Source organism: Ornithodoros turicata, chromosome 3 (assembly GCF_037126465.1).
Source record: "Ornithodoros turicata isolate Travis chromosome 3, ASM3712646v1, whole genome shotgun sequence".
Taxonomy (NCBI): domain Eukaryota; kingdom Metazoa; phylum Arthropoda; class Arachnida; order Ixodida; family Argasidae; genus Ornithodoros; species Ornithodoros turicata.
Window position 1 is genome coordinate 57,188,483 of NC_088203.1, and position 23,434 is coordinate 57,211,916.

Here is a 23,434-nt window from a genome sequence, read left to right on the forward strand (position 1 = left end):
TGGTACCAATGTACCATTTTTCTCTCCTCGCTGCCTCACCTATCATCGTTTTAGTATAAGCTATAGTTCGTACCCTTTCACTGTTGTCGATAGTGACTTTTATTACACTTAATGTTGTTGCAATACACTTTGTAATGCGTCTTTGTCGTCGCTTACTTTGTCACAGTTACGCCTTGAAGCAGAATTCACCAGCACCAGCACCGTGCTCGAAGCGCATGCGCGAGACGTGAAGGGCGACGAGACCAAAACCGAAACTTCCGACGGCAGACGTGGTGGCGCTGCGAGCACGCGCGCGTGCGAGACATATGCCCCGCGCGAAGAGGGCGCCAGATTCAGTTTTCTGTTTGCCTCTCGTCGGGTGCGGACGTCTGGCGCGTTGCTCGTATCGTGACCGTTGATGTGATGGTGAACTCTTTACTCATGCAAAGAAGATGAAGGGCGGTGTGTGGATACAGATATGCTTCGATGTCGGTGAGTTGTCGTTTTAATACTTCTTCTATTGTCGCGTTTACTTACCCCCTAACTGTGATTACTTGTCAGCGTGTATTGGAGTAGTGCATGTTTGGCGATTTACCTTGTTGCGATTAGCAGAAAGTCTTCCCCTTGTTGTTGTTGTTCTTGTCCGTGCGTGCCCAAACATGTTCGCAATTCCCCTTGTTGCTATTCTCGTTGGTGCATGCGCGCACATGTTCGAGATGGTGAAAATCTTGTGTGTGTCTGTTTTCGCGCGTGTTTTCTCCTCGTTAGCACTTTTCTGTTTTGTTTTTTTCTGCATTCCACGAAAGTCACCATGATGACAGCGGTGCTGCCACCTGACGTAGTGCTTTCCGACCTGCATGGTGTGACGCTTTGCAAATGGCGGCGTTCATGGGCTGATGCTGTTACCGAACCAGGACTGACACATTAATGAATTGAATATGTAGAGTAATGACTTGAATTAATAAATGAGTTTAGAAAGTGTATTTATGCGTATGTGCGCTCCTTTTCATGTGTCTCATCATAGAAAAAATACAATTTAACGATAATTTGATATTTTCCTCCTCTCTCTCTCTCTCTCGTTGGAATCAATAGTAATTGAATTTATTAATTGAAAATTATATTGTACGCTCTATTATCGCATTCTTATGCGTGTATGAGCGATTTTAAGTGAAAAAACCGAAAATAAAATAAACATAAAAATTGGGTGGGTGTGGAAATTGCAAAATTGGGGGTGGCAGGGGGGGGGGGGGTGAGAGACGAGGAAGGTGTCAAGTTGCTCGTGAAGTTGTATTATTCCTGTACTACTCGCCTTGAAGCAATCCTTCATATTGGTATCTCAATTCGGCGGATAAGTCTTTGCGCATAAGACAAAGAAAACGTTGGAGAAAGCACGTGACAAGGCGTCTGTCCATTGAGAAAGCAGTAATACGGGGTCATTCGCAGACGTGCCAGAACACTGTGGTGAAAAGGCGAAGCCATGTGGACTTCACGTGTAGTTCCCACAGAACCAATACATCAACACCCAGCGAACGTCGGTTTGTGGATGCTGGGTACGTCTCACGAACGTACACATTTGCTCCCGGCTACGTTTTAACTACGCCCGTACTACTGTGCTAATCGAGAGAAAATTATGATAAATGGACGTCGTAGGAGCGCCGATGCGGATCTTCGAGGGCCCTGTGGAGGTTCCCTATTCCGGCTCCACAGGTATCGCGCGCCTATGGAAATATTGTAATTTTTAATCATGAGATAAACACAAGGACGCAAGTGCGCACCCGAAATACTTTATTTCTATGTGGACCACTGATCTCTATGTATAAAGGCTGGATAGCGGATGGGTGAGGGTATCGCGGGAAAGGGTACGACAACCGGCCGCCATATTGCGGTGCTCAAAAGAGCGATTACAGCCCATAGGAATGCATGTAAGCTGTGACAAGTTTTGCTGTTTGTGAGTGCTTCCCTTGCTGCTTCGCTAAAATTTTGCCAGGGATCGCTGCAGAAATCCCTCGTGATTGGGTTCCTTACGTTTTTTGTGTGAAATCCCGTCACATACCTGTTATTTCCTGTCTATTTTGTACTCGTGTTAGCGCGTGTCGTTCCAATCTTGTACTTTGAACTACGATTATGTGATTTGCTGGTTTTGTGTGGTGGTGTATTTGTTGTGTTACGTTTCCTTTGTCGTCCGTCAGCGTGTGCAGCGTGTTGCTTCTCGTGTTTCTCCCATTTCCTTTCTGCTCGGGGGTGTGGAATGCCAGGGAGCAGTATTCTCAGAATTGACTCTTGGCATTCAGCAATGTTTGGAACGTTTGTTTATGAAACCACCTTAATATGCTTGCATTACATTATGCTTTGCACAGGAAGTTAGTTATGACACGAAATGTCGAACGGCACTAAAGCGCTTCCAAAGGACTAGAATAAGATTAAGTATATGATATAAAGGCTATATGACGGTAAAAACATATCGACTAGAAATATGTGCACTGGGGAGGTAAATGGCGGTAAAGACAGTTCAAAATGACTAGAGGTAGAGTGAATAAGTCATAAAAAGGCTAAGTAGCAAGGTCTTGTGGTGAAAACTCCAACATTGAAGTATCACAAGTCCAGTTGCAAAAGCACGTTTGAAGCAGTCAATCAAGTAAGTGAGTAGTGTGTATTACTGGTTGTTGAATACGATCAACCTTGACAATTTCTTTCGCAGATGAGGCCTGGCTGTCACCTTCTCTGTATATTCCTTGGCAAGGTGGTACAGTCTGATCCTGCTGTAGCACTGGGAAACTTCTTTGATAAGACGGATCACATGGTTTTCATTTGGGCTGCATTCGAACATATGTTGTTGCAAACTGGGGAAGATGCTGGGCAGCAGTGATGTTGATGAGATATGTTGCAAGACTGCTCTCGTTAGAAGCTCCCCAACCTCAGCATGAGGAGGTAAAGATCCATTGGAAATGTTAAGCATCTGCCTAACCAGCTTCTCGGCAATTTTGCAGATGGTGACAACACTGTCGGATGGCATGATAAGCCCACCACGTGACTTTCGGAGCAGTAGTGCACTTTGTGACGCAACATCAGTCAAGGCGTCAATGCAGTCTGCACACGAGATCTTTTTTGTAATTGTCTTGACCACATAGCCTGCTATATACCCCACGACGTCCTCCACAAAGGCCGTCAGTCCTTCTAAGTGTGGACCTACTCCATAATCGTGATCCTTGAGCTGCTCCGTGTCAGTGACACCAAAATAACGTGATGTAGGGACATCGATCTCATCAGTGGAGGCCGCCGCTGCTGCTGCAGAGGCTACGGTAAGTATATGACTGGAGTCCAGCACTGTGCAGTTTCCTCTTCCAGGTTCAATCTCATAGTGTATGAGGCGCCTTTTGTAGGCAGCCATGAAGTGCCCTGCTGTTGGATTGTTTGACCACCCACCTCGGCCACGGAGTGCACAGAAAAACAGCTCGAGGTGGTCTTGCGAGAGCTTGTATGTGAGTAGGTATTTTAGGAGAGGAGTGTCACCTGACAGTAGGCATTCACAAAGGCTCTCGAGGCTTGACATGTTCACAAGAAAGCCCAAGAATCCTGTTTTGCGTGGGGACTCTAGGAGTGGTCTCTCACTGCAGTCTTTCAGACCAGCGATGTACCCACGCATCTCAGCAAAAAATGTCATCCAGAGGTGTCTGGTTGCGTGCCGTAATGGAGCCTTGAAGTTCTTAGCCAATGGGTTGCCGGAGTTCATTATGTCACAGAGGCGGTCAAACTTTCTCAAGAATGTCACCGTTGCCTCGCACTCTTTAAACATCGGAATGTGCAGGTCCTTATCACAGAATTCCAAGGCGTCGGCGACACTCGAACTTATTGTCTGAGCTGCAAGGTTGACTTTCATTTTTTGATTTGTCCAGTCAATGTGGGCTGCCTTGAGCTTGTTGGCTGCACGAAGACCCTCGGATTTCTGCTGCTTGTGTAGGCACACAAGGTAGCTCCAGTTGATCATCTTCCCATCGCCATCCTGTAACGTGTCCATGGTAGCCAATGCGTTTCGGATGAGTTTCAGCATATGGCAAGCGTCCAGGATGATATGGACCCTCCATGAAGCAACAGAAGGGTGCTGGAACCACGGTCTGATATTAGGGATTCTCATGCTTCGCTGCTCACGCTTCACGCTTCGGAAGCTTCTGCTGCGTTTTGTCCCGCAAGCGATTTGTCCCGAAGGTCACTCACTATGGGTGCGTCCGAATAGTCCGAGGTGCGCCACAGCATACCGCACACCGGAAGTTCCGCCATGACGGTGCGCCATCCGAATTCTCGAATGGCGCATAGTGTGCGTCACAGAAGGCGCACTTCGGGAAGTCTGCTCCGATGCAGGCTTCGCGAGGTGCGTTTCGCGCTTTCCCCAAAAGACGGTGGAGGGCGCGCTCGTCGATAAAGTTAGCAGACGACATTTACAGCGCATTTCTTACCATGGAGGAACCGCACGGAGCTTTGCCAAACACAGGACGGAATTACGTATGTAAGTCCAGTATCATTTCATTTGTGGTACACGTCGATTAGTTTAGCGTCATGGATCTTTGAATAAAACATTTTATCTTCGGTAATGTAGTTTCTCAAGAAATGACAAAGAGATTCATACTCCAGCGTCACGAACTTTCCAACTTATTCACGGGGAGACGAAATGCCGTCAGGCAGGGGTGGGGGTGAGTATCAACAACTGCACACATCGTTGTACAGTTGTTATGTGATCCGCAGAGCGCTCGTGTCTTTACGTTGACAATTCCGTTTGCTTCCTTTGCGAGGGCTGTGTTGTCGGCGCTTGGGCTTCGCCACCTTGTGACTGAAGAACAATGCCGGAAAAAGTTGCTGAACTTGGTGAAAAAATACAAAGTATGTGCATTGGTTACATCGCTCGAAACTCATTACTCGTGTACGTATATGAATACCTGTGGAATGACGTATATACGCGATCGCACTTTTTTAAATTTCTCCTTAACCCTTACCAATAGCCTTACTAATTTTAAATTTGCAAGCGTTTTTCATATCTTTTACTCTGTTTTGCTATTCATGGACCGTCAGGACCTCAAACAATCTGTCAGAGGTGACGAGAAACAAAACTTGTCAGACCGCTGGCCCTACTACACTGTCATGGACACCGTAATGAGTGGGTGCCATGCAGTCGCTCCTCCAGTGCTCGTGTCGTCGGCCGAACCGATGGCTGTTGTTCAGGAGCACACACAGGCAGAGGACGGCAACAGCGGAGACACAGAGGACGACATCAGCGAGGAGCGACCTGAAAGGCGTCGCAGTCGCCGTGACTCTTCTCCAAGTATTGACGAGCAAATGCTCATTGAAATGCGCAAGCAAACTCAGCTATTAGAACAGTTTTATACTTTATTCGCACGCCGATATTCTGACTTTGACTCTCACGATCAATAAAGAACTTCGGCTTTGTGTGTGTGTGTGTACTGTAGTGTCTTCTACGTTCACCGAATCAGAATCAAAAGAGAATCGGGTCGCCGAACTGAAAGTATGGAAAGTTTAATCGATAGCATGGGAACAATAATAAAACTTCAGTACCACGCGTGGCAACTGCGTCATCCCAAATGTTCAAGCAGGGTTGGTTCCCTATCACATATAGCAAAGGAAGCTGCTCATGAGGTTGCGTGGTAGTCATGTTCGGGAACCGCTGCATCGCTAGGGCACGACAGATGTGCTGCCAGCCTGTCCCTATGCGGCAACACCTCGACATCTTCAGCGGAAGCTTCACCATCCGGGTGATTCTCATCGACGAGTTCTTTGTCCCAGATATCATCTTCGCGCATTGTGCATAGCGGCACACGGTGCTATTACAAGCGGTGCTTTTTTAGTGGAGACTTCGAGGGCTTTCGTAAAGATTGAGCGCCAGCGGCCCTTCATTCTCCCAAAGGCCCTCTCGACAACGCTACGAGCTCTCGCGTGCACTCGATTGAACCTGCTCTGCACTGGACCATTTGGGTTTTTGTATGGCGTGATAATCCGGATGGGGTTTTCAAGGCACGGGTACCCCAAGTCTCCAAGGAGGGCGTATCTTCTGGGGGGGGGGGGTACATGGCTTCCCGATATACTGGGCTGTTTCGCAGTACCCTTGAATCGTGTACACTTCCTGGGTAGCCAACGAAAATGTCGAGGAAGAAGCCCTCATGATCCACTATCGCTTGCATTTGAACGGAGGCAAATTTTTTTCGGTTTATATAGTCCTCTCGTCCTGTCTTAGGTGAGACAATCCTGACATGGGTGCCATCAATAGCCCCGACAAAGCCACTAAAACGTGCATTCCTTGCAAGACGCCCAAAACCTTCCTCAATGCCTTGCAACTTTTCATCTCTGGGGAAATGGACCATCCTTTTCAGACATGTCATCACGCGATGCAGACACTTGTTGACGGCATCGAATGTCGTCGACCGTGGGACATCAAAGCTGGCGCTGACCACTCGAAATGCCGCGCCGCACCCCAGCCAAAAAAGGAATATCATGAGTTCAACTTCCATCTCCCACCCATGTGTTTTTTGTTGCCCGTCCCACAAGATGTTCACAAGACGCGCGAAACTTCTTCGAGACACTCTAAAGTGATACTTGAAATTCGTTGCTTCGTCGTTGAGGTACACAAGAAATTTATTTTTGATGTTTGGGTTGCAGTACGGGCCTCTCTGAAAGCATATTCAGCATTAATAACGTGAAACAACACACACTGGTGTGCTTACTTTCCGTCTTTCCAGTTGTCATCGCGCACGGATTCTTTTCATATTATTTATCACAATATTTGTGGACATATAAATGTACTGTAGCGCTAAAAAAGCTGTCATTTCCTCGTTTTCCATGACCAGACTCCCAGAAAAAACTGTCGTCTGCTAGTACATAGATTTGACTTGCGCGCCTCATGCTATGCGCTCTCTGGTGTCACTGTATTAAATGTATGTTGCAGAAGAGGAGCAATAGATGGCGCGCGTAACGGTGCTCACAGTGCTTGTTCGAATACTTTAGCTCGAAGGCGCACATGTGACGCACACTATGACGGCATGTGCGACGCATCACTATTCGGACGCACCCTATGCCTTCCACGGTGAGCACCTTGTTTTGCAATCTTGTAGCTTTTTCATGTGTGCACTTCAACTTCTTCTTCACTCTTTCTAGAGCCTCAAGTGTTACGTTGGCCTTTCGCTTGAGTGTGCGTGGACTGTCTCGTACCACATTGCTGTGGTCTGCAGCAGGGTCATGTGGTACTGTAGCTGGTTGTGATGACGTCCCTGGCTGTGCAACCTCGTTGACTTCCTCCGGCTCCGCACTGCATCTAATTGGGGGGACCCTCCTTGGTAGTACTTTCTGTGTGAAAATGTAAGGGCAGATATTGCAAAATGTTTGTGTTCGTCAGTTGTCAGTTATCCTAAGCAGGGAGAATAAAGAGTAGACTTTCGAGGTTGAAAAATTATTTATTGTCTGAGTAAACATTCTGGAACGCACCAAAAAGATGTGTGGCTGGTGTGTTAGTATATCTCACAAATGAGTTATGTTGGGCAAAATTGTCATGCAGTACCATTTTCAAATGCAAATTTGCAATACAAAGTTTCATGCATCTTGGTATTGTCCTATGCAATATGAAGTGGCTTTTAACTGCATGTGAATGCATAATTCAGGAGTGTTTTCGTATGTTGGACTAGCTGCTGCATAAGGTACCCTTCATGCAATACTGATTCTAGTCAGCAACCATCGCTTGAAACTCTTAACTAGGGAGCATGATTCATAGAGGCTAGATTTTCATGCAAATACATACTTTCAACCCTGCATGCTTTTTGTACACTGCTTAATGTAAGATACTGTTGGCCCAGCAAATTTGTTAAATGTTTTAAATGCATGCAAGCGCATTTCTAGAGGTGCATATATTGAGCAAGTATAATGAATTTTTCATGCGTGTTCAACCAGCTTTTAGTGCATATAAATCCGGCCTCTACATATGATGCATGCATTATTACTTTTTGGAGGTGCTCTGGGAAGTCGAACTTGGTGGGCACAGCGTCAGGCCTCAAACGAACGATCTGCCCTGTTCTGTCGAAGCAGCTGTCTTCAAAATGTGTGCTGCAGACCACTGATGTCTTGGACGGCGTCCAGTCCTTTCGCCTGACGTTCACCACCCAGTTTTTTAAATGGTCCGGGCAGCTGTGAGGGAACCTGCATTAAACCATTTATGCCATGAATTGCGGCAGGGATGACAAGGCCGATCCAGGCAAGCAATTGGCGATACCGTGATCGCCAAACTCAATGGTAGATCCCACACCTGACAAGTGCGCTTCAACACCTGCTGCGTGCTGAGACCATACAGAGAACTGCATGAAGTCTGTACTATCACAATGACTCTATCCAGATAAAGTACTCAAAGTTTAACGTTTAGATCTTGAGGTACGAGTCACAAAGTGCCGCGCACATGCTTAACGGCTACGTTTTGTCACCCGCTCGTGGACTAATAAATCACATGTATTTATAGAACTAAGTCACTTACTTGTGAAATGTCGTTCCCGGTGCCTTGCCAGTACGGGCAGTACATCCATAGCCACAGCAGGCGGGCATGACACGATAAAAATGTTACGCGAATGGCAATGTTTTGAGCTTCCCAAGATGGCGGCCGGTGACCGTACGGTTGCGCCCTTAATCCGCTATCCAGCCTATTACTATAGAGATGATGTGGACATAGGATCTTTATTTACATGCGCATTCGTACATGCCTGCCGGCACATAAGCAGTACAAATAATGAAAGAACGTCACAAGGTGCCATATTCAGATCATTCCCGTCCTTACGGATGGTGATAACAATATCGCCACGTTATGTAAACAAGAAGAAAAAACATCCATGTTACTCGCCGTATAGTTAGCTGGCATCTTGCATGGAATCGACGCAACTGTCTCCTCACGCTCCTTCATGCCTTATGAATGGCTACCGGTCTCTTTATATTGATCCTTGCTGTGTCTTCCGGCCTCTGGAACTCACTGGTCAAGTTCTGCCGCCGAGGCATACTGATAAAACTGACAGACATAATACAGGCATCATCGTTCTCTGCCTACAGCACATACGGGGATCACTCTGGTTTACACTTCGCAAAATAAACTTCGAGAATAAACTCCTCGAAACAAATCACGAAAAAATCCACGGTGTAAAGATAAAGCCGTAAAAATCAACTTTTGAGATACAAACGCTTCAGATTCAAACTTTCAAAATAATTGGTCTCTGATTGGTCGATAGGCACTACAGCATCAGAGCAGCGAAGGCTTTTGGCTCCCGCGTCTCAAAATAGTTCCCCGCAGGGTGAGCCTTTTTGCGGAGGGCTGGGAACGAGAGTACTGAGTCTGGACGAATCGTTTACTGTATTCTCCGCCGGCTATCAGGATTCTGTTGACACTGCAGTTAATGATTTGTTCTGCTGCTCGCCTGTCAAATTTGAGTATGTCGAACTCTGAATTCGTGTCGTCTCACCAAATGAGTTCCCGGTGTTGGTTCCAGCTATGGTGGACACCTGCTATATTATGAACATTGTCGCGAACATCGCCATTCTCCTGCAGGTACCTTGGTTGTGAAGTCGTAGAGTTGAAAAGTGACGATCGACGAAAAAGCCTGATTCTGATACCATGTGGATGTGTTGTGTTTGTCCGTCTGTATGTGTTTGTGTGTGTTCCAGCCTCAGAACCGTACAATCGTGAAATTGGAACCTGCCTGTGGTTTTCCTTGTGAGCCTACGTTCTGATAAACGCAGGGAACAGGTACTGGACAGACTCTCGAAATGCATTTCTGCAAATAAGCTGCATATGAATGTGAAGAAATTGTTTGTTTGTTTGCAAGAAAAAACTATTTTCTCTCGGATGAATAACTTGAGTCAGCAGAGGTGCCCTAATTTTTTGTAACCAGCATACGCTAGTCTCAAAGTGTAACGAAATAAGATTCTAATTTCAGGAACATCCACATTGATTCGCGCATCTTCCTAGACAACGATTTGCCATGCAAAAGCTGCAAAAGATGAATCTAGACATAATACTTCAAGCACTTTGTTTTCACTGGCCTTTGAATACCCTGGAACCTAAGAATGCCATTCTCTTAAATACCATGAAATTTTCTCACAGAAATTTTCGCATCTTTTTTATTCACGTGGATATACAGTGCAAATTCTGGTTATCAAATGTTGGAACTGAAGAAAACCAAGCGCAATAAGTAACTGAAATCAGAAGTGCGAGAAATGAATGGCACCCTCTGTTGTATTTGTTTGCCTTCCTTTCTCTGCTATGATCTTCACATTCAGAAATCCCAAAGTACGTTTATTAGCAGGTCACTCTTTATGCCAAGCACCCACACGAAGAAGAGGTCTAAAATTTTCGGTACCAGCTACTTCATTGTATGGTACCCTTGCCTATGTTTACAGCTTATATTGTGCTGAAATATGTAATCGCTGTAAAACTTGCATCCTCCACGACATTACATTAAATGTGCTGCTTGCAGTTCTGCGGTGTTGTTTCTTCGTCACGTTCAAGTGAAAAGGCAAGAAGAACGCTCCGAGACTTACTCTCACACAACCATTATTTTGGGACCATGTCCTCACACTAAATGGTCACGAGCGTGCTTTTGAAAACTATAGAGGCACATAGGGAAACCGACGTTGCATTTGCACTGACCTTCTATTTCCAATAATTAAATGAAACCTAATTAGTACATCCACTTCGGATGTAGAACATGTTGTCATCCCTTATAACTGCAAAAATATGATTTCTCTAAGAATAAAAAAATCAGTCCATGGACACGTTATATGCACCGCACCTACTAGTAATTAACCAGTGCTTGCTGAAAATATACTGGTATTTGTGTTTTATTTGATGTATGGCCCACATTTTCTTTTTGACCAGCTATGCCAGTGTGAGAGCTCCTACGCCAGACTATATAGCTAATTCCTCCTCTTCGTCCTCCACACGGTCACATATATGTTACACTACAAGGAAGCTAGCTGGTACCACAGTACCAAACAGGTGAATTAATATGAACACAGTTACATAGCAGAGTGAATAACAACCACCATTATTGACTTCGTTTGCTTGGTCGATGGCAACTGAACGTGGCATATTTCTTTCCTCAGATTTTTTTGCTGGTTTGTTCCAGCTAAAAACAGAAGCCATACACTGAGCAGCAGGGCATAATAAAACCCTCCATAAGCATCACTTTGGCTCTTTGGCTTTGGCAAGCATGGCTTTGCCTCCACTTGACATAATTGCTTTGTGCCGTGATAAAGGGTACTATGACTGTGTTCGCAGTACCATTTACCACGTTGGCACCTATAGGGCTAGATTGCAGCCTCCTATTGTGTGCATATATTCTGATGCCTGCAGAGCTGTAAGCTGTTCTTCCGGGTGAAAGAAAGCTTGAAGACGGCATACGTTGTGGCTCACTGCCAAAGAGATACGGTTGGAGAAGAAATTACTGGACATAAACCACAGTGAGGCATGCTCCACCCAGGCCACAAGGAGGTACAATTAATTTGAGCTACCTTCTGTTAATGCAGCAAAAACACCTATTTCCACTGAAAGAAAGACTGTGGGCTTTTTTTCTGTTGTGGTTGAAGGGCACACGAGATCATAATAAATTGTTTCCGAAAGCTGTTATGTCGCATTCTGATTTGATCTGAGCCAATATGGTCAGCTGATGCTATAAGATCTACAGAAAACACACGCCAGCAGATTCTGAACATGCTATAGGAGAGGGTATGCCCTTGAAATGATGAGATTTGTTTACTTTCCAGATGACTTCAGGTGATGGGGTCATTATATGTGAAAGGAAACAAGCTTCGCTGCAGGTCAGTCGCCACTGTCTTCGTCCATGGAGTCAGCCTCATTAACTCGGCTGACATAAACGACATTGACTTCAACTCGTCGAAATTTCTATGTGCATGTGCCCGGTCCGGCGCACTGTGTTGCGAAAGTGGCCATGCAGCATCCATCTACGTCAGTGAATGTGAGTGACAGTCCAATTTGTTCATTTGGTCCCAATGCATGCAGCGATGAATGCACTTCCCCTCCAACAAAGTTCACTGAACTAAGTGAAGAGGACCGGTACCTTATTTCTGCCCGAGGAAGGCGCGCCTCTTCTTCAATCACTGCCGTTTGCAAGAACCACTATGCGCTCTTCGTCCGAAGGTACACCTTAAAGATGGCATACATGTGTTGCGTCGACCTCCTTGGACAGCACAGGAAGAGAGTGCGCGGAACTCAAATAATATCATCAACTCTAGCAAACAACACAGCAAGGCTTGGGCTAGTTGTGCCCCAATTGTTACATGCTGTGCATGAAGCACCAGTCTGATACTTCTAGTGAGACGGCGCCACTGTCCAGTCCATGTCGTGACCTGGCGATCGCAGATCACGACACACTACAGTCGTTCAACGAGTCACTGGAACTTGTTGGTGAAACTCCGTTGAGACGGAAAAGAGTTCTACCCCAGAGACAGAAGTATGCATTGGAGAAGCGCCGTAGGATAGAGTGCAAAGCCAGGAAAGCCCTGGAAACTTCGTTGGGCATACGGATGGCATCCACTTCAGGAGAGTCATGTCCTATCACCGCGGAAGATTATGAATCCCTGCTTCAGGAGCTGAGGAAGAAATATTCGGCTAAACAGAGCCAAGCAAAAAAGGTCATGATCCTAACGTTGGCCCAATCGTCGTGGTCGAGGTAACAAACGATGCAGCTTTTTGGAGCTTCGCAACTTCTTGTTCGCCGAGCACGAGAAATTAAAAACACGGCGTCCTGAACGTGCCATTTTCAGCGAGAGGAAGGGCTCCGTTGTCCCTCGTGACCAAGGAATCAATTGAGAAGTTTTACCAAGATGACTTCATATCCTACTGTATGCCAGGACAAAAGGATGTTCTCAAGGATCATCAGAAGAGCTTATGCAGATGCTTAGGGGCTTGAAGGAAGCCTTTCTCATATGGAAGGCAAGCAACCCAACTCTAGAAGCTGGATTTTCTACATTTGCATCCTTGAGGCCTCCCCCCCCCCCCCCTGGTGCGTGCTTGCTGGAGACCCAGGAACGCATTCAGTCCGCGTGTGCTCTTATCATCAAAACGTGAAGATGATGCTTCATGCTGCGGGAATCCAGGGCAACTACAAATACCTTTTGCGGCTAATGGTCTGTGCCATCGAGAAGGAAGAGTGCATGCTAGGACGATGCACCCAGAGCCTCGACGCGCCAAACTCACTGATAAGCTCGGCCATGCTGATGAGTTTCAGGACACCATCACATTTCAGCAGTGGGTACCTGGCGATAGAACAGTACTTCTTCCCATAGAGGAATTTTCCGAGAAGCTGATTCTTGAACTAAATTCACTAAAGAGACATCACTTCGTCAGCTCGTCGCAGTCGGCTTACTTGCGACAGCTCAAGGCTGACCTTCCCGTCAGTGAAGCGATTGTTCAACTGGATTATTCAGAAAACTACTCCTTTCTGGCACAAAATTCACCACAGTCGTTCTACTGGAATACTTCCCAGGCAACTGTGCATCCCATAGTGGTCCATCAGTGACAAAGCGTTCCTAGCTAAGGTGCTTTTCCTACGGAATGCGGTTGACCTCTTCACCAGCTTCCTTGCCCTCTTCCAACAGAGTGAGCCACTCCTCCACATACTCTACAGTGAAATGGAGAGCCTAGTAAAAAAAAATTCTTGGACGCTTTCTTCGTGTGAAGGTGTACAGAGACAAGAGCGGTGAGGAATTAATGCACATTGACGTTGAGAAATCGTCAAACTGGAGAGCTGACATCGAAATTGGTGCAGACACTGAAGCGGCTATTTCAGACTGGACACCAGAGGAAAAGCAGGAGTTTCGACTTGGAGCTAGGAGCTTTTATATCAAAGCTGCGAGGTATCTGCTGTGTAACCTTCCCTTCCGAAATGAAGTGCTGAGGGACTACAGATGCCTGCACCCAACCTTTATGAGAGACGATAGTTCTGTGGCGGCAATGAGGAACCTGGCTAAACAGGTGCCACAGGTCATTGAACCTCAACAGGTGTCTTCTGTGGTGGATGAATTTTGTCTTGCCACAGGTGAAAAGGTGGACTATGTTCCTTGTGAGAGAGTAGACGACTTCTGGTGCAAGATCCTTTACCTAAAAATGGAAAATGGGACCCCAAAGTACCCATTGCTAGGGAGTCTTGTGAAAGCTCTATTGTGCTTGTCTCATGGAAATGCGGACGTAGAAAGGGGTTTCAGCGAAAACAGGCGGATGTTGCATGAAAGGGCTAGCCTTTCTATTACCAGCGTTAATGGCCTCCGGGCAATAATGTCGTTTTCGCAGAGGCACGGTCGGGATCCAGCACAAATTCCGATGTCAAGGGGACTGATCAAAGCAGTGAAAGAATCCCGTAAAAGACAGTCACAGCGACTCGAGAAGGAACTGAACAGAAAAAGAGCTAAAACAAACATCTAGAGCAGTTGTAGCTGCCAAGTATGCTTACGGGTATTATGCTGCTCATTTAATTTATATATGTGTTTGGATACCACAAATAAATGGTGTGGATGCAAAATCTTGTGTGTGCATGATGCTGCATATATTTTGACATACGAGGCAGTCTTTTCGCAGTCTCAGCAAATATTTGCAGCACGTTAAGCGTTTCCTTCGATGAATCGAAGGTTTGACCACTGCTGCTCCAAAAGCACCAAGGTCTGCTCCAAAAGTCCATTTTCGCTGCTACAGAAGGTGCTACATGCAGCCTACTCCCAGTTCCACCACTGCAAACGCGACTGCCCTTATTTTTTAAACCACTATTTCACGCAATAGTACATAAATGTATCACTCGTGCCACACGAAAAGGCAAACACTTACTTGTCAAGTGGGGTCCCAGCGCGTGCGCGCGCGCGCGCACACACACAGGCACACACACACACTAACATTTTCACACTCACAAACACAAAGTCTATTTTCACAACCACATCAATCCATATTATTCCTCAGGTCAATAATTATCCTGCCATCGCCAAAAGACGGCACAGACATGTATGCTTACGCAAGACAATCGGTCCTCGTTCCGGATGTAATAGGATATCGCCACTCGGCCGGCGCGAACCAATAAAGAAAGAAAGGAATGCATGTTCGCTACGAAGAAAACGGTGCCGTGCTTCTACGCAGCGATCATTATACAGACGCGTAAATGTGAACATCATTGGCTACACATTGTAGCTCTCATCATTTTAAAACCAAACCGTGTTCATAGGTCTTCACTAAATAGGTGAGCCGATAATGACTCCAAATAAAATCAAATCAAATAATCATTCCAGCATTGCTGGCTGCAAGCTTGGGTACCCAACAGACCAGCGCGCTCCTATCAACATGCCTTGGGCTGACCTTACACACCCGAAGCCTTTTCTGAATACATTCTGCCGGCGCCGGAATAAAAGATTTATCGCGAGGGTACTACGATGTCAGCTCTGTTGCTGTTTAAGTGATAAAACAGTGCGCTAACTCGGGGAATCGCGCGCGTCCAAACCGCGAGAACGGGTCCGCGTTGCGCTCGCGCCGCGGGGAATCGCACGCGTCGCGAGTCCAAACCGCGAGACCGGGCCCACGCGCGCGCTTCGGGCGCACTGTTTTATAACTTAAACAGCAACAGAGCTGACATCATAGTACCCTCGCGATCACTGTCTTCTTCTTCAGACAGGATGTGATTACGTCACGCAGTCTGTAGCAATGCATTGACCGTCACTGGAAAAAAAGTGTAGCAATAGAAAAATGGTGTGTATTGCCCTGGACGGAGTTATGATGAGCACTGTTTTTGAATAAGAGGAGTGCGTGTGCTTAGAAATAGTTTGATGCTGGTTTCCTTCTTTGTTTCTTTTCGCTTTTTCCCCCTTGTTGTCTGACAAACATGCACTGACATGCCTGGGCTTGTTCTGACATGCTTTCCTTCTACATGTAGCTTTTTTCTTTTTGTACAAGAAATATTCTTGACGATAGTGCTGCCTTGAATGGGAGTAGAGCTATTCTTAATAATTTTGCGATTCATTTAGTTCAGAGAGTAACCGCGAGGGGGACAGGTGTGTGACTTTATTCAGGAGGCACAAAGCATCATTATTCACTTAGCTGCATGGCTCTCGGCTGGGATGGACATGTCTTGCTGAACCATTATTTTTTCTCTGTACAGTAAGACTTTGGGAATGAAATGCTACAATCGCCTCTTTTCTATGGTGCTCTTCTGCAATAGTTCCCTATGCAATCATTATAGTAGAATAAAGGAAATAATCATGGGATAGTGATTCAATAAATAACAGGTCCCTTGTCTAGAGCGTACGCGTCCTTGAGCCACGCACCCGCATGATGACGTCATACCACGAGATCATTGTTTCAGGTTGACCTTGTCTAGAGGAGCATTAGTGGAAAAAAACAGGGTAGCCCTGAAACAATAGGATGACGTCACGACCAATGAGAACGGCCTGCAGGGGGTGCAAGGATTCACTTCTCTCTTGGACACTGACGGGTCTGGACACGCAAATTCTGCTCCTGGCGTTGACCGTCAGTGGAAGAGCGTAGCTTCGGTGGGGTTCTGTCTGCCTCTGATGGGGTGCGGCTGTATGGTTCGTCACTGGTGAATGGTGTTCGACGATGCAGGTGGATTTTGTGACGAGCAGATTTACAATGAGGGAATGCTGTGAACGGGAAAAATGATGGTGAGTGTCTTTTTCACTCTGTTCAAGTGTTTGTTTGTTTTCCTCTGTTGCCCAGCAGTCGTACAATTTGTCCTGACGTGTTCTGACATGCCCCGATATGCATGCTTTCCTGTGTTGACGTTTTATATTTTTTTCTTTTTTGACAAGGAACATTGTTGTCTTGACGATAGTGCTGCCCTGAGTCTTGCGCTCCTGTTTACCCGTACTCTGTGTTGATTTGTTGAGTACCTAGTCCTCTTATTTGCCGTTGATGGAGTTACGTGTTAGGATATTTTGTTCTTTTGCAAGTCTCATTTAGTAAGACTTTAGAATTCCTACGATCAGCTTTCATGCATGGTGCTCTTCTGCAATAGTTTCCTATTCAATCGTTATAGAACAATAAAGGAAATAATCTTGGGATAGTGATTCAATAAATAATATGTCCCCTGTCTAGAGCGTACGCGTCCTTGAGCCACACAGCTGCATGATGACGTCATACTGTGGCTTCATTGTAGATTGACCAAAGGAGCATTAGTGGGAAAAAAACAGGGTAGCCCTGAGACAATAGGATGACGTCACGACCAATGAGAACGGCCAGCAGGGGGCGCAGGAGTGCTCTTCTCTCTTAGCCTCACGACCAACGAGAATGGCCAGCAGGGGGCGCAGGAATGCTCTTCACTCTTAGCCTCTCGGAGGTGGTCGCCCCAGAGGGCGCTAGGAGCGCGTATGCGTAGCGGCCGCGGAGCGGCGCCCCAGTCAGTTTCTCTCCGGCTGTCGCGGAAAGCAGTCGCATCGGTCTGCGCTCCTACCGTGGTGAGGTGATTTGTTGTGTAACTAATGCTTTCGCCAACTTTGTTCCCGCTTTGTTTGTGATTTTCGTGCCAGTGCACGTCGGGTGCTGGTTGCTGTTGTCCGGGCATTCCCGCCATTTTCTATCTTCTTCTGCCTTGGGAACGGCAGTAGCGCTGGCGTGATTCTTAATAATTTTGTTGTGAGATTAGTTGAGAAAGTAACCGCTAGGGGGTGCAGCTGCGGGGCTTTATACAGGACAAAAAAGCATTACGAGTCAGTTTCTGCCTGCCTCTCGGATGGAGCAGTCACATGGTTCTGCGCTCCTGTTCTGGTGGGCTCATTTGTTGTGTAACTAATTCTTTTTGTTGTTAGCTATTGATGGTTTGTATACTCTTGCTTTCCCAGTCTCTGTATTACGAGTGTTTTTCTCCTTGCATGCCCAGAGCTGTCCCAACTTGCCCAGACATGCCGTGATGACGTCACAGCTCACGTCACAGGATGTCCGGAACTTGTGGTCATAGCTGCAATGCTTTGCAACCTGCCTCTGTGCTGCGTTGCCCAGCGACGGTCAGCGGCATTTCCGGGCCGCTTTCTTCAAGATGGCGGCGTTGATCTTCAACTAAACTCCTTCTCTCCACTCTCTCTCTCTATCTATTTTTTTTATTTTTTATGACCACGTCTATCCGGAAACGCACAGGGTGGTCTGGACACTAGTTAGACGCTCCCCAATTGGTGTGATGACTCATTGGATGATGCTGATTAATGTGGGGGGTCCCAATTAGCTCTAATTGCTAATTAATGGCGTCCAGAAGCCTTGTAGCGTTTCCGGATAGTCGTGGTCATTCATTACTACTCACACACACATACACATACATAAAGAGACAATGATGAGATGTGTACAAATCATATCAGCAGTACCCGACAGTTGTACAACATCGGAACACAATATTGACACAAAGTACGGAAGCCAAACGCAAGCAGAACAGGAGATACCAAAGTAGCAGACGACAGCCGCCGGAAGCGGAAATGAAGCGCGATCCTCCGCATGCGCTTCTGCCTCGTTCTACGAGGAATCGGGCCGAATCCCCTTCGAGCCTCCCGACGGCCAGCCCAGCTGAGGGCGTGCACGTTTACGTTCGAGAAACGCATGCTGCCCTGAGGGGATGTTCGCCCTCAAGGACCCTGTGCTACGGGCGCCCTGCGGGCGAAGTTGCCGGTGGTTTGGGAATACGGGCCTAGATAGTGATATCGTCCATTTGAGGCATGGAGGACGGAAAGAGAGGAGGATCCCTATTGCACCGAGAAATGAAGCTGAGATTGGGGACCACTCCAGTGACATCACCGCTCGCGTTTTGGGTTCGTTTACATACACCTCTATGGAGACCCCAACGCATAGTTTCGAAATACTTGGAGAGGTGTGGTGGTAGCGCTCCAAACTGGTTGTGTGCAGGCCGACCTCATTAGGCTATTCAGGTAACGTGACGCCCGCGTGTCTCCAAAGAAGCTACAGCTCATCTCCTATACTTGCGTCATTTGCCCCACGCTTCTCTCTTCTGTCGAAGAGCTGTTGGGGTGCTTCCTTTTTGTTCTTTCCTCCATCAGTTGGAGGGAGACTCACCAGCTTAAATCCTCGTGCAGAGACAGTACAGACCAGATAGTCTGAGGCAGAAACTCTTTAGCTACGTGTAATCTATGTGTATGAGTATTCGAAGCGTAATCCATGAGGCGTCCAGCTGGTGATTCTCTCACCCTGCGCAAGGGGATTTCTAAAAGATCTTCTGATGATGCCCCTCAAATACAGTCAAAGTCCTTTACAACAAACGCCTTTATAACGAAAAAACTGTTATAACGAACGTTTTTCGAGGTCAGGTCAGGCGCCCATAGGATACAATGTATACTTCGGACATTTATAACGAATTCCTTTATAACGAATGTACCGAAATAGCGAAGTGATTTTGAAGTCTCTAGGGTGAAATTCGCGACATTTACTGCGCAGTTTTGAAAGCAAATGTCGAATTGCGAACTTTTCAGAGCGTTTCTCATTCAAATGCGGCGCGCTCGGAGTCACAGGCGCGACGGTTCCGCGGGGGTGATACAACGCGTGGACAGTGAGCAGGTGTTCATCCTCCTGGCATTTCTCCAACCGGATGACTTGTTCACGTGGGTGGGGCACAGTCGGGATTCGTGGGCCTCAACTGTACGACCTGCTTCCTGTGTGCAAGGCTGTACGTAGCGTATGAGGTCCGACACGTCAAACTACTAAAGGCTTTAGAAACAACGGTTACGCATGAACGTAATTTCAGTAATTATTCGTGAAACAACCTTGTTGAGCATGGGGAATGCGCAGCTTCTGTGTGTGATTGGTACGAGCTGGGATAGGTTCTTGGGTTAACTATTCTCAGAGGTAACTATTGAATTATTCAGTGTTGTGAAACGCACAGACGAGTTATTGTTCGGAGACTGGAAATGAGAGGCGGAGTGAGCATGGTTGAAAGTAATTGTTCGTACAGCATTTTACCGACAAATAATAGGTGCAATCAAGCACGTGATCATATGAACTATTAGGCTTGCATTGTATATAGGGACCCGGTGGGGTCGGGCTCATGGATACATATTTGTCAGCCCAGGGTGCTGCCATATTTTGTCAGCCTGGGCCCCGTCCCGAACTGGAGTACACAGTAAAGAAGCCCACCCCTACGACGGGGGGATCATGCTCGTGCAGAGCTCTACATTTGATCCATGTCTGCAAACCATTATGTACAATATCAAATTATCCCTGATTTTTTGTACCAGTTTAGCGAGTGCTATTGCGTTACTCCTTGTTGCATTAGCAGGGAGACCTCTATTTTTTATTGACTTATTTTTTTGTTTTTTACATGTACCTTTCTTTTAATAGGATGTGGAACTGGGAGGGGCTGTCTTCCGTCATCCGTCGAACAACCCTCGCCCGTCTGGAGGAGACCTACAGAGGGAACCCTTGCAAATTTGCAAGATCTATAATGCAAGTTCTCTTCACGCACGAAGAGATGGTTGATCGGTCCCTGTTTCGCCAAAAGGCAAACAGCCATAAAGATAAAGAAGCAAAGCCAGCCCCTGACAGCACCCGCGTGAGGGCAGTGCTTAGTATGTGACTGTGACTGACCTTATACCATTTGCATAACGTAATGCTGTAAGTGTAATGTCGTTCATATGTAAACGCAAAGCAGACTTAACTTTAAAGCCGCTGTGACTGACTGAATGGAAAATTAGCAACCTTGGTTGGCTCTTTGTGGGAATGGGGGGAGTGGGTGTTTCAGCATTTCCAATCCAGTCATAGGGGTGCCCGTTGTTGTACACTTGAGTGTGCGCAAGTGAGATGGCATTATCAACATAACCCTTTTTGTGTCTTTTGCTATTGTGCCTGATGCATGCTAGACGATATCGTGGATAATCAAGGTCTTGTAGGCACACACCAACATCGGTTCTCCATAATATCTAGCACGCAGGCTCTCGCAAGCGCCAGCAGATTAGCTCTCCTCGCGTACAGCTCGTCGGAGTAGCGTTAAAGTTAACTCTGCTTCGAGCTGTACAGCTGAGCAACTGAACTGTCAATCTAGACGGTGCGAGGAGTCAATCAACTGGTGCGAGGCGATCCTCAGTAATTGTGATTGTATCATCACCTGAAAAGGTCGGACCCTAGGAACACAACTGAAGCTGACACAATTTCGGGGCTAGGGGATACATGTATCAGTACACCGTCAATATCCTTATCAGAATTAATGACTTATGAGCTGTACAGCTGAGCAACTGAACTGTCAATCACTGAACAATCAGAACCACTAGCCGGTAGCTATTAAATCAGTACATTTTGTTTCTATTCTGTCACTGCAGAGCTTTTTGAGCTGTTTAGTGTCTTGGGAAGTACTAGCTATTTTGTACATACATTGGAGTGTTAAGCAAATGTGTCAAATGGAGTATTTGACAATATATTGCCATTGCTTACATTGCATTTGTTTTCTATTTTACAGAACACACCTGTGCTACATTCAATTGTTCGGATGAGGAGCTGCGCTTGAGGAGCTTGCGCTCAATGCTGCAGGAAATAAACGCAAAACACAATAGTGAGAAATAATAATACTGAGAAATATATAGTAATAATAAAATAAAACGTTTTATCCTGAAGAAAGCCTCTCTCTTTTCTGTAACCACAACAACAAATTGATGTATAAATTCTGTGTATTTTCTGTCATCTTGGACCACAAGTGGAGCGTAGACTTTCTACAGAAAAATGTGTACCAATTGCCCGCAGAAAGGATACAGGGGTGATAGAAATGATATAGAAAGTATGTGCATATTCTGTACTGCAGGGTAATAGGAGGTACACAGACTTTCTACAGAAAATGCAAAACTTGTTTTGTATCACGTAGATAACACCAAGCGCGCCCCGCACCTTTTGTGTTTGAGCATTCTATGCGGATGGGAATTGATGTTCGGAGGCAGGAACACATAGAAAGGGCAAATACATACTAAGGAATTAACTATGAAAGAAGGAAGTCACTGATAAGGTTAGCCAGCTGTAGGACCCGAACCCACATCTTCTGGATTACCGGTCCAAGGCTCTTACCAGTTGAGCTACTCTAACACGCCTATCCAGTGACTTCCATGGGTGCGCCATTAGAAGGCACTCACTCAATCACTTCACTTTCACTCTACATGTTTTGGAGTTAGAGTTGGACGGACTAGATGTTTTCTGACTTGCACACATATTCACTCGACGGGGCGACACAAGTGGCATCTATTGAACATGATGGGAATTGATGTTCTGTGGCTGGAACAAATAGAAACGACAAATACATACAGGGCCTCAAGTGCCTGAGAAATTAATGATGACAATACAACACAAAGTAAAAAACAACGCCAAAGTCCAATTAACTGCGATTACACTGAGGGAAGGTAAAACGGGTAGGAAAACTTTACACAATTTAATTACACACATTACAATTGCACTTTATTACAATTTCTGCACGAAAGCCTTGTTCATCTTAATTGTAATAAAGTGTTCCTATCCGTTTTACCTTCCCTATGTGTAATTAATGATGAAACAAAGAAATCACTTAAAAGGTTAGTCAGCTGTGGAAATTATAGCTGACTGGCAGGCTGTTCCTACAGCTGGCTAACCTTTTCAGTGACTTCCTCCTTTCAGCATTCTGTAGGGCTATTGTTCGTGCATTCCGACAGCCGAGTCACGTGTTTCCGCAATCATAAAGAATAATTACACTTGGACGGTAATTGATGTGGATATTACCTGACAACTGAGTTATCAATAACTGCATGGCATTGTAATTATTGCCTCATCAGTTTCACGACATACTATTGACGCTATTGACCTGCCGTGCATGTGCAGGGTTATTGATGTAGGAGTTGCTTCAGTTGCTTGCACCACCATTGTTCTGCTGTGCTGTGTATTTCGCACAAAGTGCATAAGAAACTCTCTCAAAGAAGCGTCTGATGAGCATGTGGTCGCTACTGATTTTATGCTGTCTTTGTAGTAGTTTACTGCTGGTGGAGGGTACGCTGTCGTGTAAGAATGAAGCAGGAAAAGACGTTGACTGGTAAGTGTGGCTTCGTATGTGCTTTTTGTTTAATGGTGGGACATCTTGTTATCCGATTCGTCAGGCAAAAAGGGAACGTGAAATAGATATGACGATGATGACGTCAAATGACGGATCTTGGTTTGTCTGAAACCCGAGTATAGTCTTTTTGTGCAGAATTCTCCGTACTTAAAGTTAACTTGCGTTATATGACTACGGGCCTCTTGGCACTGCCATCGGTGGAGGTGTGCGTGGGTACGGTTATATCCGCGATCCGCGTGAATATTTGCGCGGACCAAAGCGAATAACACCACAGGCCTGTGTGATGCGCGTGAAGTGCGCATACTGCCGCAAATGTTATCCAGCAGCCAACTGGTGAAACCCACTGGTAATTAGATACTCGTATATAGACGAAT

The 23,434-nt window shown here is 46.1% G+C and overlaps 1 protein-coding gene and 1 long non-coding RNA gene across 3 annotated transcripts in view; both read left to right on the forward strand.

The window, feature by feature from the left end:
* The first annotated feature begins 361 nt into the window (after positions 1-361).
* LOC135388491 (plancitoxin-1-like) overlaps positions 362-23,434 on the forward strand; it is a 137,758-nt gene continuing 114,685 nt past the window's right edge. Inside the window, exons 1-2 of one of the 2 annotated variants that reach the window (XM_064618069.1) lie at positions 362-471; positions 22,980-23,039. In XM_064618069.1, the coding sequence (XP_064474139.1) occupies positions 458-471; positions 22,980-23,039 (74 nt within the window). In that variant the 5' untranslated portion in view covers positions 362-457. Of the gene's footprint in view, positions 472-22,856; positions 23,040-23,434 lie in introns of those variants that run through there. The other variant, XM_064618068.1, reaches the window with a different exon arrangement.
* LOC135387128 (uncharacterized) lies at positions 6,980-8,480 on the forward strand. Its single transcript, XR_010420877.1, has 3 exons — positions 6,980-7,063; positions 7,135-7,335; positions 7,980-8,480. It is a non-coding gene; the product is annotated as an uncharacterized LOC135387128 (long non-coding RNA).